At 38.7% G+C, this 18,653-nt stretch overlaps 1 protein-coding gene and 1 non-coding gene across 2 annotated transcripts; one reads left to right on the top strand and one right to left on the bottom strand.

Moving 5' to 3' along the window:
* Window positions 1–15,229: 15,229 nt before the first annotated feature.
* Window positions 15,230–15,336, bottom strand: LOC138876667 (small nucleolar RNA R71). Its single transcript, XR_011402009.1, has one exon. It is a non-coding gene; the product is annotated as a small nucleolar RNA R71 (small nucleolar RNA).
* A 610-nt stretch (window positions 15,337–15,946) lies between these two features.
* LOC104214582 (uncharacterized) lies at window positions 15,947–17,344 on the top strand. The gene is made up of 2 exons (XM_009764272.2): window positions 15,947–16,399; window positions 16,580–17,344. Exons 1-2 carry the CDS (start codon window positions 15,947–15,949, stop codon window positions 17,342–17,344), a joined length of 1,218 nt encoding a protein of 405 aa, XP_009762574.2.
* The last annotated feature ends 1,309 nt before the right edge of the window (window positions 17,345–18,653 follow it).

The following is an 18,653-nucleotide window of genomic DNA, read 5'->3' as shown; positions in this document are numbered from 1 at the left end:
TTGAACAACAAATTTCGATGGGAAAGAAGCTATTCTTGCAATATACATATATAATGACAGATTTTCACTCCATAAACTTAAACATGTCATACTCAGATGGAGAGTAAACTGTTAATTTAAGCCAAGTGAATATCAACATTCAACATATATTAGTCCCATTGAACCAACATGCATACTCAGATGGAGAGTAAATACAAATAATCAATGACTAGTATAACATAGTGATTATTCATAATATTTTTATCCGATATGGAAGAAGACCTACGTCAACGTGTAAAAACATTATATCACTGATTTTTTAAGCCCAGGGACCAAGGGAATTGATCCCCACAATTACTGGAATTAAAAACAACTAATTTTTTTTTTCAGAATTTTAGAAAAACAACAAAAACACCATCTAAACGACCCCGAACGCCCAAAAAACGACTTCAGTCATGAATAAAATCCATGTGTATTGCTCACTGGGCCATTTCGCATGGACCTGCCAAGTTTCAGGTCAATCAGAGTCCGTCAACTTTTTGACCTCCGATTTTCTGCCCTAATTCAGCAAAACGTGTTTTTCCGTTTTACATGATAAAAATCAATTTTTAGATTATTCTAACTCAACATCACCAATATTAAAAGGATACATCAAGTTTTCAGAATAATCAACACAACCCATAACAGATAATCACACCAAAAAATAGTGCAGGTTTTCAGAAAAACAAACTTTGCATGTAATTCAAAACTTGCATATAGAACATGATATAAATCCTTATGGTTTATCCTAATTATTTAATTAGACGTGAGTAGGCTCTGATACCAATTGTTGGAATATATACCACAGCGGAAGCAATAACAGAATCTTATTCACGTGTAATCTAAACAACTAGCACGTATGGAGATTTTAGGATTACCTCTTGAAGCGTAAACACAACAAATCTATGTCGTTCTCCAGTTCCTCAGTTGAAAACACACTAGCAGATTTCCACAGTCTTCTACTGTGTTACCCAAACAATAACCGAAAATAGAGAATTTTGGGTGGGCAAAATTCTAGCAGAAACCGCAGTCAGAATCATGTAAAAAACGTCCAACCCTTATATCCATATATATAGCTGCGTTTTTTAGGTCAAAACCGTTTTCAAAACCTGTTAGGTTTCCTTCTCCCACTAAGGGACGATTTCCACGTTTTCTTTCCCACTAAGTAACAGTTTCCACTATTTTCTATTATTTAGGCACAGTAGGGACCACAAAATTTAATTAACAAGGCTTCCTATTATGATATTAATTTCGAAATTCTGAAACTAATTTCCATCATAATAAATTACGAATTGTTCCACTAAAAATTTGTAATTGCACTCCTTAGTTCAATTTCGAAATTCTTCCATAAAACCTTATTTAACTCCCCATGTTAAGATTCAGATACTAATCAATCAAATTAAATTACTGACTATTTAATTTATTGATTACTTCCTTTAGACTTACACTTAACTTATTTCATGTGTCGGATACAAAATCCACCGGCCGGGTTTACACATGAAAACTTATAAGCTTTCATAAAGGAGTATCATCAATCTCAAAATCGAGACATGGATTCCATCAACTAATTATTACTTCGCCAATGTATATCATTGTTATCCAATTTACCAGGCTTATTGACTCGCGAAAGAATCTCGCCTTTTAATAAATCAAAACAACAAGTGACATACACAGCTAATAATAATTATATCAGGATTAAGAGTATAAGTACATTAAATGGACTAGAGAAATTATTTTATAAAGTCAGTATAAAATACTCATCTCTACTTGATCCGTTCAATACATACAAAATGTACTAGCACAAGAAGTTGGAATTAAACCATTCCCATAATCAAGATAAATTATATTTAATCTTGTGCTACAATCATTCCGATGATTTGTCCAATTCCATCATTAGATTGTGAACATTAACTTTTATGTCTTACAAGAACCGATGATTTAATCTTCCGTGTATAAGCTAAACTCTATACACTAAATCATCTACTATGTAAGCAATGGACGCACAAACCAACACATGATCTATTTAAAATGAAACTTTATTGAATTTAAACAAGTAAATAAATAATTGTTCATAAAGAATACTATAACAATACGCATGGCTTATAGTATATTCTAACAATCTCCCACTTAGACTAATAACCATGCGTCCTATTGAAAATACTGTAGGTTCCAACACAAAGGATCACATCAATAAATGAATTTAAATAATTAAAAACACTTGAACTGATAGCAACAAATAAACACAGCAGCAGAAAGTGCACGACATCACCCTTTGTGCTTTAACTCTCAATCCTCACCATGCAATCAATAATAGAAATGTGCACGGCATCACCCTTCATGCTTTATAACTCTTCCTCATCATATGAATCATATAAATATGCACGACATCACCCTTCATGCCTTATCACTCTTCCTCACCATATGAATAGTATAAATGTGCACGGTATCACCCTTCGTGCTTTATCACTCTTCCTCACCATATGAATAGTATAAATGTGCACGACATCACCCTTCGTGCTTTATCACTCTTTCCTCACCCAAACAATAAAAATAAGAACATCCCGACAAGGGAATCAACAATAGAAACAAATACATTCCGGCAAGGGAATCAACAATAGAAACAATACATCCCGGCAAGGGAATCAACAATAGAAACAAATACATCCCGGCAAGGGAATCAACAATAACCAATCTCGTTTCAACAATTAACTTCACAAGATAAATCTCAACTTGAGTCAATACTCAACAACGGTCTAATACCAAGGAAATACTATAAGCCTGGTCCAACATGAATACTCATCAAATCAAGCATGAATAGTACATAATAAGGATCACGGAAAAACCATGAAGCACACTAACCTTAACAAAATAACAAGACATAATAAGCACGTGATAACTACACCGGTAACCACAACAATTGGACATGTAACACATTTGCACGAAGTCATAGAGGGACTCACAATTAAGAAGTATCAAAACAATAAGGAAGGCAATCACTTTAATTAATGCAATTAGGGGTCAAGTGACACGTAGGAATTATAGGAAAGCTAGCAACATCATATGGAGCATATAGAGGTAATTTAAGCAATTAGGAAACTCAATCATAACGGAATATTTTGCACATAATTAACATAAGGACCTAAGAACTCTAGAGGCAAATTTCCCACAAATAAGTCCGAGCACACACTCGTCACCTCGTGTGCACGGGCTACAATTAGCATAGAAGACTCAAATCCTAAGGGGAAGTCCCCCACACAAGGTTAGGCAAGATACTTACCTCAAAGACGACAAACCGATACTTTAAAATGCACTTCTTGGGTGAAAAGACCGCCGGACGGCTCAAATCTAACCAAATTAACTTCAAAGCACAAATAAAACACGTAAGAAACTATTCCGGATCATAAAGTCTCAATCTTTAACAAAATTCAAAAATTGGTCCAAAAGTCGACCCCCGAGCCCGTGCCTCGGAACCCGATAAATTTTACAAAAACCGAATACCCATTCCAATATGAGTTCAACTAGGGGTGTTCATGGTTCGGTTTGGATCGGTTTTTCCCTAAAAAGAAACCAAACCAAGTAAGTCGGTTTTTCAAATATTAAAACCAAACCACACTAATTAAGTCGGTTGTTTCTCGATTCGGTTTATGTTAGTTTTTCGATTTTTTTGGTTATTTGTGGGTTTTTTCTTAAATATAAGACATACACTACCAAACACATATTTCAGCGACTACATTTTTAACGTAACACTATCAAATCAATTGCCCTTTGAGAAATCTGTTATTTACCAAAATATATTGATGATAATTGAATCAAATAGTGATGAATAATTTAAGGATTCAATTTAAAATATATTATTTTTAACATGAAATAGATTCTTACACTTAACAAAAGAAAACTGCCAATCAAACTAGAATGTAAAAGTAAAGAACTGTACTAAAAGCGCAAACGATTAACATTTACTATAAAAAATTTAAAACTTTGTATAAAAGTGTATATATATATATATATATATATATATATATATAGAGAGAGAGAGAGAGAGAGAGAGAGGTGTAATAATAAATTTAAAATAGCTACTCCTATATTCGGTTTGGTTCGATTTTGTTTATTAGAACCAAAATCAAACCAATTTGATCGGTATTTAAATTTCAAAACCAAACCAAAAAATATCGGGTTTTTTAGTTGGTTTGGTTTGGTTCGGTTTTTCGAATTTTTATGAACACCCCTAAGTTCAACCATACAAAATTTATTAAATTCCGATACCATTTGGCCCCTCAAATCATGATTTTTTCATTTTAGGAATTTTCTTCAAAAATCAACATTTTCTTCAACCCAAATCACAAATTAAATAATAAAAATGAAGGCAAATTCATGGAATATAATTAATTCTAGGTGAAGAAAACTTAACCAATAGTTTTACTTGAATAACCCACAAGGAATCGCCCAAAATCGAGTTCTAGAACTCCAAAAATGGTGAAAATGGCAAACCCTTGGAATAGAGTACTATTTATTCTGCCCAGGTCTTAAAGCATCGCGAACGCGGAGAAGGGCTCGCATTCGTGAAGAAGAGAAGAATGAGGCTGCAAAAAAGTCCCTATGCGAACGCGAGTGAAGGGACGTGATCGCGAAGAGTAAGAAACAGAAGCTAAGCGAACACGGGAATAATGACGCGAACGCGAAGAAGAAATAGCCACCAGCCTCCAGCTCCTAATTTCTACTACGCAAACGCGATGGAGGGGCTGCGGACGCAAAGAAGGGGAAGGCAGACCTTCGCGAACGCGAGAGGTTGAACGCGAACGCGATGAAGAAATAACTCACCTTCTAAAGTAACACTACGCGAACGCGAGGGCAAGGACGCGAAACTCGATGAAGGAAACCAGATGACAGATTCAGCAGTTCAAAATAGGAGGAAAATGACTTGTAGCCCACTTGGAACACACCCGAGGCCCCCGGGACACCGTCCAAACACACAAACAAGTCATATAACCTAACACAGACTCGCTCGAGGTCTCAAATCACATCAAACAATGCTGAAACAATGAATCACACCAAGAATCGAACTTAGGAACTTTCAAACTTTCCAACTTCCAAAACTCGTTCCGAAACATATCAAATCAACCTGGAATGACACCAAATTTTGCGGACAAGTCCAAAATGACATAACGGAGCTGTTACAACTCTCGGAATCGCATTCCAACCCCAATATCACAAAAGTCAACTATGTGTCAAACTTCTCCATTTCTAAACTTCAACTTTTCCAACTTTCGCTGAAATGCCTCAAATTACCCTATGGACCTGCAAATTCGAATCCGGACGCGCGCCTAAGTCCAAAATCACCATACAAAGCTGTTGAGATCACCCACAATCCATTCCGGGGCCGTTTACCCAAAAGTCCAATTCCGGTCAAATTCTCACCGTTTAAACTTCCAAAACCAGTTTCTTCCTTCCAATTTGACTTTGAATCATCCATTAACTGATTTCAACCATGCACGCAAGTCAATACACATATTATGAAGCTGCTCGATACCTCAAACTACCGAACAGGGCGCTATTGCTCAAAATGACCAGTCGGGTCATTACATCCTCCTCCACTTAAACATACGTTCGTCCTCGAACATGCCCGGAGTCATTCCAAAACCATTGAACCACTGCATGAGCTCACCATACATACACCCGGGGGTGATTCCCCATCACCCAACCTAAGCAGAGCTGACAATGCAACCTAACTGAAGATCTCATCTTCTCATTAGCCAATAACCTTAGAACAGAACCCCAAACCTCAACATTGAAACTCATCATCAGATCTGAATTCCACGTCATCTCACTGCTTGAGCCTTAACCAGCTGAATTGATCCAAATTCCAATCTAGAATACAATCACACCATATTCTACACGACTCAGATGCCCGAAGCAATAACCTCTGACCATCATAGCTGCTCAAATAACATCCTGGATGCCGGCAACATACCTCACATTGAATATAACCTCATTCCGGACCTCCATATTGATGTTCATGATAAAGAAACATGCGGGAACTCATAGACACCCATGAAGACAACAAGTCAAGAAGCTCCCTCGCCCGCCAAGGGCCATCACCCAAATCTTAGCAAAAACACCCTCATACTTCCAAACACTCCTCGCCCCCAATACCATAGTACTAATATCAGGTCTAAGAACCTCATCTCAATTAGTACAAGTAACCCAACTAACAGCTCATCACGGAACCACATGGATTTTCACATTACACAATAACTCAATTATGCAGCACAAGAGAAGAAAAGCAAAGTATAAGAATTATCTATCGAGTATAACGTGTGTGACAACAAAAGTGTAGTTCTTCATCAAATAGTCCCACAGAGTGAAAACACAACACCAAATAAACACAAGGAAACGGTATCCCACATAACATCCACTACGGCATGCAGCCCGCTCCCAAATACTCATCAAGCCAAAATGTCCGGGCTCACTGAACATCTGAATACTGATATCAGGTAAAACAGAGTGCACAAATAAAATTGTGGGAAAATAAATGAAAGTGCTAAAACATGAAAGAAGCAAGAACAACTAAGGTACAATGAGCAGATCAACATTATGAGGGTTATCTCGCCTGCATCGCCATAAGGTCTGCATAGAATTACAACATGCGTGGGGAATAATCATACAACCTCACCGCCTAACAAAGCATAAAAGAGTGGCATATAATATAGGCTAGGGGCACAAATAATATTCATTATGCCTGATAACATAACCATAATGACGATCTCATAGGAGCATACAAACTGGACCTGATACAAGATACATATTCTCATTGAGCTTTCAAATAACATTCAACCAAATCCTGATCCTTCCCAATTAGATAAATATTCTTCAAAAAGATCCACATCAACATATCGATAATACATGCTATTAGTTATCCCATCCTCAATATTTCTCCACAATCCGCAAAAAGGAAATAGTTTACATATGAGGGCATCTAGCCCCAAAACCTTAGGAATACCAAAATTTCCATACCCGAACTCAACTACGCAAATCAAATGGCTGATACATCACTCACACCCTATCATACTGCTGAAGCACTCATATAGAGTTTTTGACCGCGTAACAAAACACGAACCTCGAAAGCCTCAAAATCCCGTAACCACCATGCTACTAGCCACGCACTGCAACCCAAAACTCAAGGTCCTTTCCAAAAGTGCACACTATTCAGATATGATAGTCAACAATGCCAACACCCTATTAATTGTTTATACCTATTTAGAAGAAATCCACAATGTGCAACATATTCCTTATGCCCATAGCAGCCAGTAGAATCACGTCGTTTCCCAAACCATCGAGAACTCCCCAGGATCTACCCGTACGTAACTAAACCATTAGGACCGCACCTCCCTAACTCAACCGAGTCACACAAACCTTCCAATACCGGAGTGCTGCCACAATTGCTAGTAGAGAATTCTCATTCAATAGACCAATTACCTCATCGCTATGCTGACCCAACACCACAGAGCTGACCCATTCCTTTTGATAGTCGATATGCAATAATCCCAATCAAAGTCCCAAATGCAGATGGTCCTAACACGAACCACATAGCCAAGAAACTCATAAGCCACCGCATTACCTCTGAAGCACCCCGTTCTACCGCAACCATGATATCCACGCTGAATAGACCTTCTGTGAATCTGAAGTTGTTCCTCCGACTCCCCTTGATGCTGAAATGTAGGTCCATTAACGACACAGAAACAATGTAATCCCCAACATCATCCCATGCAAGATCTCAGACCTTGGTCATACACAAAATCCGGTTACCCACTAATACCGCATATACACATACCTTAGGCTAAAACTGATATAAATCTGACCCTGCAATCTGAATGCCGCTATTGGACTCCTCCACTTGGCGCAAAGCCATAGAAAATAACGTCTGATGATCTACAAAACTAACCTTCACAGTTCGAACAACACAAATCACAAGGTACTCCAATACCGCCAACTATCCCCAATCAACACCCACCTCGTGGCCTTGCCACAATCGCGACGACTAGTCGACCAATTAAACCTTCTCAAGCTCGCACTCATCAAGCAGATGTCGAAAACCGCTGCGCCTCCATATGAATAACTGAATAGCCTCTCAATGCCTCTGTATCTCTAGTCTGGACGACACGTTGAGAAAATGTTTGAGCATCTCTGACTCCCTCATAGCCTGTCTGTAGCATCACGAACTACTGGCATATAGTGGACACCGATAGCATAATATTACACACGAGTGGATGTAAAGGACCATTAGTTATAGACTTCGAGATGAATCAATATCGCACGATAAGGAATGAAAGAAGTGGAATTTCCTAACAGTTCTGTAGGCTCTCGAAGATAAGTACAAACGTCTCTGTACCGATCCGCAAGACTCTACTAACTCTGCTTATGATAGCACCTATGAACCTAGAGATCTCATACCAACTTTTCACGACCCAAAATCCCTCTGTAAGAGTCGCGATGGCACCTAATCTCTAAACTAGGTAAGCCTAACATTAACTGAAATAACCTTGACATTTGCTAACTTTAAGTTAATTAACTTTGAAATTTACAACTCCCAAAATCGGTGGTACAAGTCATAAGCTTTTCTAAGAGTGGTTATACAATATAAATAATTTGCTATCCCGAAACAAAGGAACAAATGGAAAATAAATACAAATGAAGGTGACTCTGAGGCCTGCGAACGCAATAACAGGTTTACCTTGAGTCTTCACTGCATCGACCCGCACAACTACTACCGATCAATACCTGGATCTGTACACAAAAATGTACATAAGTGTAGTATGAACACACCACGACGGTGCCCAATAAGTATCAAGACTAACCTCGGTGGGGTAGTGACGAGAAACAGTCAAGATACCTACTAGTCAAATAAAATGAACAGGATATGATAATAAAATATCAAGATAAATATAACGAGGTAATATCAACAACAGAGAGAAATCAAAATACAAACAGTAGGTATAATAAATAGAGAACACAGATAGTAACAAATGCTAACCAAGTAAATCAGATAACCAAGTAAATCAACACAGACATAACAGGGACACAGACAAGTAAAAATGTATTCAAATAAAGGAGGCAATGTCAACTCAATCAATCACATCATGTCTATTCACAATCCCGACCATCTAAATCCTTGGTTTCTCATGTCATAACCTCAACTTCCAAACTTTCAACACACATGACACCTTGTGCCCACATATTTTCCATCTCACTTTTCACAATAAAATCCACATGTTACACAATACATAATGTCCGTACAAATATAATCAAGATGTTCAAGAAGTCTCATTTACATAACATAAGGTAAATTCCTTTTTCTAAATCAGTTAGGAAAGTCTCGAGAAAAGAAGTTGTTTCTAGAAATCATTTGAGTAAAAAGAAAATACCCTTTTTAATTAAAATGGAACGCCGAATGAATTATTACCTTTTAACATGGGATTTAAGAAATTAACTTAGTACAAATTTCTTTTTAAGTAAAATACAACCTCAGACGGTTTAAAGGAATATAATTGAGAAACTAATTGATTTAAAGGTGTAACAATTATTGAAATTTAAAGTATTGAAATGTATGCATATATAAATACAGCGAGGTATTGAAAACACTGTAGGTTCCAACACAAAGGATCACAACAATAACGGAATTTAAACAATTAAAAACACTTGAATTGATAACAACAAATAAACACAGCAGCAGAAAGTGCACGACATCACCCTTCGTGCTTTAGCTCTCAATCCTCACCATGCAATCAATAATAGAAATGTGCACGACATCACCCTTCGTGCTTTATCACTCTTCCTCACTATATGAATAGTATAAATGTGCACGATATCACCTTTGTGCTTTTTGTCTCTTCCTCACCATATGCATCAATATAAATGTAAATGTGCACGATATCACCCTTCGTGCTTTATCACTCTTTCCTCACCCAAACAGTAGAAATAGCAACATCCCAGGAAGGGAATCAACAATAGAAACAAATACATTCCGGCAAGGGAATCAATAATAGAAATAAATACATCCCGGCAAGGGAATCAATAATAGAAACAAATACATCCCGGCAAGGGAATCAACAATAGAAACAAATACATCCCGGCAAGGGAATCAACAACAACCAATCTCGTTCCAACAATTAACTTCACAAGATAAATCCCAACTTGAGTCAATACTCAATAATGGTCAAATACCAAGGAAATACTATAAGCCTAGTCCAACATGAATACTCATCAAATCAAGCATGAATAGTACATAGTAAGGATCATGGAAAAACCAAAAAGCACACTAACCTTAACAAAACAACAAGACATAATAAGCATGTGATAACTACACCGGTAACCACAACAATTGGACATGTCACACATTTGCACGAAGTCATAAAGAGACTCACAATTAAGAAGTATCAAAACAATAAGGAAGGCAATCACTTCAATTAGGCAATTAGGGGTCAAGTGACATGTAGGAATTATAGGAAATCTAGCAACATCATATGGAGCATATAGAGGTAATTTAAGCAATTAGGAAACTCAATCATAACGAAATACTTTGCACATAATGAACATAAGGACCTAAGAACCCTAGAGGCAAATTTCCCACAAATAAGTCCAAGCATACACTCGTCACCTCGCGTGCATGGGCTACAGTTAGCATAGAAGACTCAAATCCTAAGGGGAAGTCCCCCACACAAGCTTAGGTAAGATACTTACCTCAAAGACGACAAACCGATACTCTAAAATGTACTTCTCGGGAGAAAAGACCTCCGGACGGCTCAAATCTAACAAAATTAACTTCAAAGCACAAATAAAACACATAAGAAACTATTCTGGTAAAGTCTCAATCTTTACAAAAATCCAAAAATCGGTCCAAAAGTTGATCCCCAAGGCCGCGCCTCAAAACCCAACAAATTTTATAAAAACCGAACACTTATTCTAATATGAGTTCAACTATACAAAAGTTATTAAATTCTGATACCATTTGGCCCATCAAATCATAATTTTTCATTTTAGGAATTTTCTTTAATAACCAACATTTTCCTCAACACAAATCAAAAATTAAATGATAAAAATGAAGACAAATGCATGGAATATAATCAATTCTAGGTGAAGAATACTTACCCAATCATTTTGCTTGAAAAACCCACAAGGAATCGCCCAAAACCGAGCTCTAGAACTCCAAAAATGGTGAAAATGGCAAACCTTCGGAATAGAGTACTATTTATTCTGCCCAGTTCTTAAAGCATCGCGAATGCGGAGAAGGGCTCGCGTTCGCGAAGAAGAGAAGAATGAGGCTGCCAAAAAGTCCCTATGCGAACGCGAGTGAAGGGACGCATTCGCAAAGAGTAAGAAACAGAAGCTACGAGAACGCGAGAATAATAATGCGAACGCGAAGAAGAAATAACCACTAGCCTCCAGCTCCTAATTTCTACTGCACGAATGCGATAGAGGGGCTGCAGACGCGAAGGAGGAGAGGGCAGACCTTCGCGAATGAGAGAGGTTGAATGCGAAGAAGAAATAACTCACCTTCTAAAGTAACACTACGCAAACGCGAAGGCAAGGACGCGAACGCGATGAAGGAAACCAGATGAAAGATTCAGCAGTTCAAAATAGGAGGAAAATGACTCGTAGTCCATCCGGAACACACCCGAGGCCCATGGTACCCCGTCCAAACACACAAACAAGTCATATAACCGAACACGGACTCGCTCGAGGTATCAAATCACATCAAACAATGCCTAAACAACGAATCACACCAAGAATCGAACTTAGGAATTTTCAAACCTTCCAACTTCCAAAACTCGTGCCGAAACCTATCAAATCAACCTGGAATGACGCCAAATTTTGTGGACAAGTCCAAAATGACATAAAGGAGCTGACTCTTGGAATCGCATTTCGACCCCGATATCATAAAAGTCAACTATGGGTCAAACTTCTCCATTTTCCAAACTTCAACTTTTCGAACTTTTGCCGAAACGCCTCAAATTACCCTACGGACCTCCAAATCCGAATCCGGACGTGCGCCTAAGTCCAAAATCACCATACAAAGCTATTGAGATCACCCACAATCCATTCCGGGGCCGTTTACCCAAAATTCTAATTCCGGTCAAATTCTCACCGTTTAAACTTCCAAAACTAGTTTTCTTCTTCCAATTTGACTCTGAATCATCGGTTAACTTATTTAAACCATGCACGCAAGTCAATACACATATTATGAAGCTGATCGAGACCTCAAACTGCCGAACCGGGAACTATTGCTCCAAACGGCCAGTCGGGTTATTACAGTAAGACTCTACCTCATTCAGAGTGCAGCCGAGTCTATAAGTCATCGTGTTAGAGTTTTACTACAGACTTACGGGTAGGCCGGTACCCTGTTCCATTTGATGTCGAATAATTTTAGAGGCTTTGTAGACAGAGGTTCATTTTGTACAGTATGTCAGAGGCCTTAACGGCCCATATATATTCATGTTTTAAGAATGATAATTTATTGACACAGTATTTTCTCACTTATAGTTATACATTATGAGTTGTGGCCATGTTGGCCCATGATAGTTACAAAAGAAAAAAAAGTTATAAAGTGGTTCACTCGGGCCAGTACGACACCGAGTGCTAGCCACGCCTCCCCAGGTTTGGGGCGTGACACTTTAGTCCAAGGGCAACTTTGAAATTAAGAAATTAATTCCTTCTTGATATCTTAAAAAAATTAAATATTGTGGACTTCAAAAAAAATGCCAAAAAATTAATTAAAGCGGATCAGAAGGAGTATATACTATGTGTATAACTATGTATAATCCATATGACTAGCAGAATTAAACTTTAAATCAAACTAACTATTTAGGTAAAGATTCCTTTTTGTTTCCACTCAGTTGATATCGCATTGAAACCAGACTAATTCGGATCTGCATTATCTGAAGTTCAATATTGATTTGGCTTACATCAAATTAGTAATGACAATAAAGAATTATAAGGTAGTAGTTAAAAGTAGTTTGATAGAAAAAAATAATTTGTCAAAGATTAAAAGTTGAAAAGTTTAGTTCATTTAAAATAATATTGTGTATTGAAATAGAGAGTAATTGTCACAATCAAAATTCCACAATAGGTCGTGATTGCACTCAACAATACCGTTAGGCAGGCCAACAATAAATCCCACTTAATTATCCATTTTTAATGATAATAGGCTACATAGACGATATTTACACTTTAAATATATCATGCTTTATTGTTGTTTTGAAGGCTAAATGATAACAAAATACTCTAATTGGTGTTCTTTTGCTTCGCAGGGACTAATCCAAGTTAGAAAGAGACTATGAAGTATTTTGTAGTCAATAACGTGGATAAAAGGCCAATCAAGATGCACCCGAGCGAAAATAAGCAAGGAAGAGGAAAAAGGAGGACTGGGCTGAATGCCACCGCGACCGTGGTCAACCACGGTAGGCCAAGAAAGCGAGGCAGAATGTTTGCGTTTCACCGCGGTCGCACCGTGTTCTGCTGCGGCCGCGGTCGATTGTGTAACTGCCCAGAAATTGTGGGACTAAAGTGTAAATCGGGGGAAACTTATCCCAACCCTTTATAAACTCAACAAACTCGCCCAAGCAAAAGGTTAAGCTTGTTTGTAGACTAATTTGGAGGCAAGAACAAGTGTGAGAAGAGCAACCAATCATTAGAGTTTTTCTATCTTCTCTTTGTTATTTCAATTGCACATTATGAATACTTTTGTAGTTTTATCTTGCTTTGCTATGAGTAGCTAAACATTTAATCTAGGGTTGATGCAACCAATTGTTAGATGAAATTTTGACTCAATTTTGTTATAATCGAGCCGGATTTTTTATATGATTGTTCAACTATGTGTTGTATGGTGATTAGTTGAATGGGCCCTTGATTAATCGTGTCTAATTGCCTTGTGTTTCTTGAGAAAGAATACTAAGTTAGACTGCTGTTGAACAACACCACTTTTGGGTAATTGAAGAGATTCATTACTTGAACTTAAAAGTGGAGTTAGAGATAACGAAACTTTGGTGGGATAATTCAGAGCTGCATAAATTATCAGCTAGAGTAGTTCGAGAGAATGCTATAGTAAATTATCGTAGTTGATCGAGAGATAATTGCGATAACCCATAGCTTATAATCCTCATAGAGTATTACGACGAGATTATAGCAAAAGAGTTAAGACTTAAACTAGCAATTGGGGAAATCAAAACCCTAGATCTTTTTACTATTGAATTATCTTTGATTTAGAATATTGTTAGTTTTAATATCATTTTGACTTAGTTAAATAAAAAACCCAATATTTATTGATAAAAATCTTGCATCTGGAAATTGTTTGAGCTTGTAATAGCATCACCAAGAGTTGTAATAGATAGGTTAGTTCCATGAGGATTCGACTTCGGACTTGAAAACTGGATTATATTTGCAACGACCGCTTTGTCTTTTATAAGGCATAGTTGGGCGTGATCAAATTTTGGCGTCGTTGCCGGGGAATTAACGGTGTTATTTATTACAACTTAGAAGTAGTTCTAGAATTATTAATTTAGATCAATTTTCTACGGTGTTAAATAATTTTTTTCATTGAAATTCTCACGTTTGAACTCTTGTGGGATTCAGGTGTATGCCTAGAGATTCTTCGAGGACTGGTGAACTGCTTGAAGAACTCTCAGACCCCGAGAAAATATTCAGGGCATTAAATCGTGCCAACAAAAAGAACAAACAATCACAACAAACACACAAACTTGAAATTAAAATGGGCGACGTAGATAACGTCAACGGAAATATCAGGGATGATCAAGCTGACCCAAACGTCAGAGTGGTGGCACCTCTTGTGCCAGAAGCTGCACTTTATGATTGGGCACAACCAACAGCTGACAACCTGGCCACCGCCATTGATGTGCCCCCAATACAAGCAGAGACATCCCAGATCACCAATAACATGCTGCATCTTCTGCAGAATAAAGGATTGTTCTCCGGGTCACACATTGAAGACCCTTAACAACACTTGAAAAATTTTCTGTCAATTTTTGTGACCCAAAGGCAGCCAAATGTGACACCAAAAGCCATCAAGATGTTACTGTTCCCGTTCTCTGTGACTGGGGAAGCTCAGACTTGGCTGAATTCACTTCCAATAAATTCCATTATCACTTGGGAGGAATTAGTCAAGCAGTTCCTGAACAAGTTTTACCTGCCCAACAAGACTGCAAGACAGATTGATGAGATATTGCAGTACAAGCAGCAACCTACTGAGACCTTGCAGGAAACTTGGGAAAGATTCAAAGGGATACTAGTGAAGTGTCCCCACCATGGTATTCTAGACCAGATGCTCGGCCAGAGATTCTACATGGGGTTAGCAGACAATTTAAAAGCCAATGTAGATGCTTTAGCCGGGGGTGTATTTTTGAGCAAGACATTCATAGAATGTAAAATCCTTCTTGACAAGATGTCCCATAATTCGGGGTAGATGACGAGAGGTACAACCCTAACACTAATAGTGCATTCAGTTCCTCTTGACCCAAATAATTCGCATGTAGAGAACATATCCATACTCATGACTCAGATGAGTATATTGACAAAGAAAATTGATAAGATGGGTACAAAGAAAGTGCACATCGTTGACACGACAAATGGAGGACTGTGTACACCTTGCATTAATCAGTCTTATATGTGTTCATAGAGTGGAGAAGGAGACAACCAAGGGTTAAGAGAGGATATGAATTATGTCAACAATTTTGGGGGTCAGAGACAAGGAGGACAACAGTGGAGACCAGCACCCAATCAGCAGTACAGACCAAACATGCCACAACCTGGAGGTATGCAGCCCCAAAGCCAAATGGTGTCATATCAGAGACAACAGGGCTATCCACAGCAGAACCAGCAACAGTTGGCATATTAGCCACCTCCTCAGTAACAGGATGGCAACATGGTAGAAATTAGGGGTATGCTTCAACAACTCATTGGAACAAATGGTAAGATGCAGAAAACGTTGGCAGTGCATGACTCAGCAATAAAGAATATTGAAACTCAATTGGGGCAGTTGTCCATGGCCTTAAATAACTGCCCCGAGGGAATATTGCCAGCCAATACGAACATTAACCCCGAGGAGCAAAACCCGAATCAGCTGATGGCAGTAAGTCTCCAGAATAGGAGAAATTTAGACAGGGATCAAGAAGTTGCGCAATCCAGCAGAGAGACTACGCCAGCCACTCCAGTTCCATTGGAGGTAGATGAATCAACAGAACTTACTGAACTGGTGGTTGAACAGGTTCAGGATGATAAGGGTAAGGCTAAAGAGAGTAAACAAGTTGCAAAACATGTGGTACCTCTTGTGCCACAAAACCCCAACAAAGAGAAGCCAACAAGCAGTGCACAAAGGGTGATACCTAGACTATTCCCTTAGAGACTGGCAAAACAAAAGAAAGAAGATCAATATAGGAAATTCATGGAGATGCTTTGTCAAATTCAATTGAATATTCCTCTGATGGATGCTTTGAGGGAAATGCCAGGCTATGCAAAGATGATGAAGGACCTAATGTCACGAAAATTTGACTTTTAGGACCTGTCCACAGTAACTCTGACACAGACATGCAGTGCAGTAGTGACAAAACCCATGGCTCAAAAGATGTCTAACCCAGGCAGCTTCACTATTCTGTGTACTATTGGGAGTTATGCCTTTGCAAAAGCATTGTGTGACTTAGGAGCCAGCATAAACTTGATTCCTTTGGCAATATATACAAAACTAGGCATTGGTAGAGCTAGAACGATTTTGATGCTGTTGCAACTGGCTGACCACACGGTTAAAAGGTCGACATGGATTCTTGATGATGTGCTGGTACAAGTGGGAAAGTTTGTATTCCCTGCAGACTTTGTTATTCTAGATTACCAGGTAGATGAGGAGATACCCATCATTCTAGGGAGGCCATTCTTAGCCATTGGGAGAACATTGATTGATTGTGAAACTGGGGAATTAAAAATGAGGTTGAACGATGAAGAAGTTATATTCAACGTTCAACAATCCATAAGAAGACCCAGTGAATATGCTAATTGCTCCCTAGTGGAGGTAGTGGATGTGATCCTGCATGAAGATGATGAGATCCTGAATGCTAAAGATCCATTGGGAGCTTGCTTGACAAATTTAGAGGAGATGGATGGTGAAGGGTTGGCAGAGTGGGTCATGGCACTCGAAGGCCAAGGATTCTGGAAGAGGGAACCTCAGTTCGAGTACCTTGAGTTAGAAAAGAGAGCTACACCACCGGCAAAACCATCGGTAGAGGAACCACCCCGACTGGAGCTAAAACCGCTTCCAGCTCACCTCAGTTAAGCTTTCTTAGGGCCTAATTCTACTTTACCTGTTATTATATCATCCGGTTTGCTAGCTGTGCAGGTAGAGTAACTTCTACAGGTGTTACAGGAATGTAAGACTGCCATTGGTTGGACCATGGCGGATATAAAGGGTATCAGCCTAGATTTTTGTATGCACAAGATTCTCTTGGAAGAAGGGCACAAACCTTCTAGAGAACATCAACAAAGGCTGAACCCGAATATAAAAGAGGTGGTGAAGAAGGAAGTGATCAAATGGTTAGATGCGGGTATCATTTTCCCCATCTCTGACGGCAATTGGGTCAGCCTTTTTCAGTGTGTGCCGAAAAAAGGAGGAATTACGGTCGTACAAAATGAGAATAACAAGTTGATCTCGACTCGTACAGTCACATGATGGCAGATTTGCATGGATTACCAAAAATTGAACACAGCCACTCGGAAGGACCATTTTCCCTTTCCATTCATTGACCAAATGTTGGACAGGTTGGCGGGGCGATCTCACTTCTGTTTCGTGGATTGGATATTTGGGGTACAATAAGATCTCAATAGCCCCCGAAGACAGAGAGAAAACATCTTTCACCTGTCCGTATGACATCTTTGCCTTTCGAAGAATGCCTTTTGAGCTATGTAATGCACCGGCTACATTCCAACGGTGTATGTTAGCCATTTTCACGGACATGGTTGAAGACATTATGGAGGTATTTATGGATGATTTCTCCGTGGTGGGGGATTCATTCGAGAACTGTCTTCACAATTTAAGAAGAGTGCTTAGAAGATGTGTGAAGACAAATTTAGTGCTGAATTGGAAAAAGTGCCATTTTATGGTACACGAACGGATAGCCTTGGGGCATCGACTGTCCAGCAAATGAATCGAGGTTGACCATGCTAAGGTTGACGTGATCGAGAAGTTGCCACCACCTACTTCAGTTAAGGCAGTGAGAAGTTTCCTTGGGCACACGGGGTTCTACAGGTGATTCATAAAGATTTCTCTAAGATTGATAACCCTTTATGTAAACTCCTTGAAAAGGATCAGCCCTTTGTGTTTTCTAATGATTGTAGGTTGTCATTTGAGGAGCTGAAAGAGAGATTGATGACTGCACCCATCATTGTTGCACCCAACTAGGAGCAACCATTCGAGCTCATATGCGATATAAGTGACTATGATATAGGAGCAGTCTTGGGGCAGCGAAAGGATAAACTGATGCACCCAATTTACTATACAAGTAGAATGCTAAGCGGTGCACAACTCAATTACACCATGACAGAAAAAGAGATGTTGGCTGTTGTTTTTGCATTCGATAAATTCAGGT

This window comes from Nicotiana sylvestris, chromosome 8 (assembly GCF_000393655.2).
Source record: "Nicotiana sylvestris chromosome 8, ASM39365v2, whole genome shotgun sequence".
NCBI lineage: Eukaryota > Viridiplantae > Streptophyta > Magnoliopsida > Solanales > Solanaceae > Nicotiana > Nicotiana sylvestris.
Note: the sequence above shows the minus strand (reverse complement) of the source record. Positions and strands in the feature narration are given on the sequence as shown.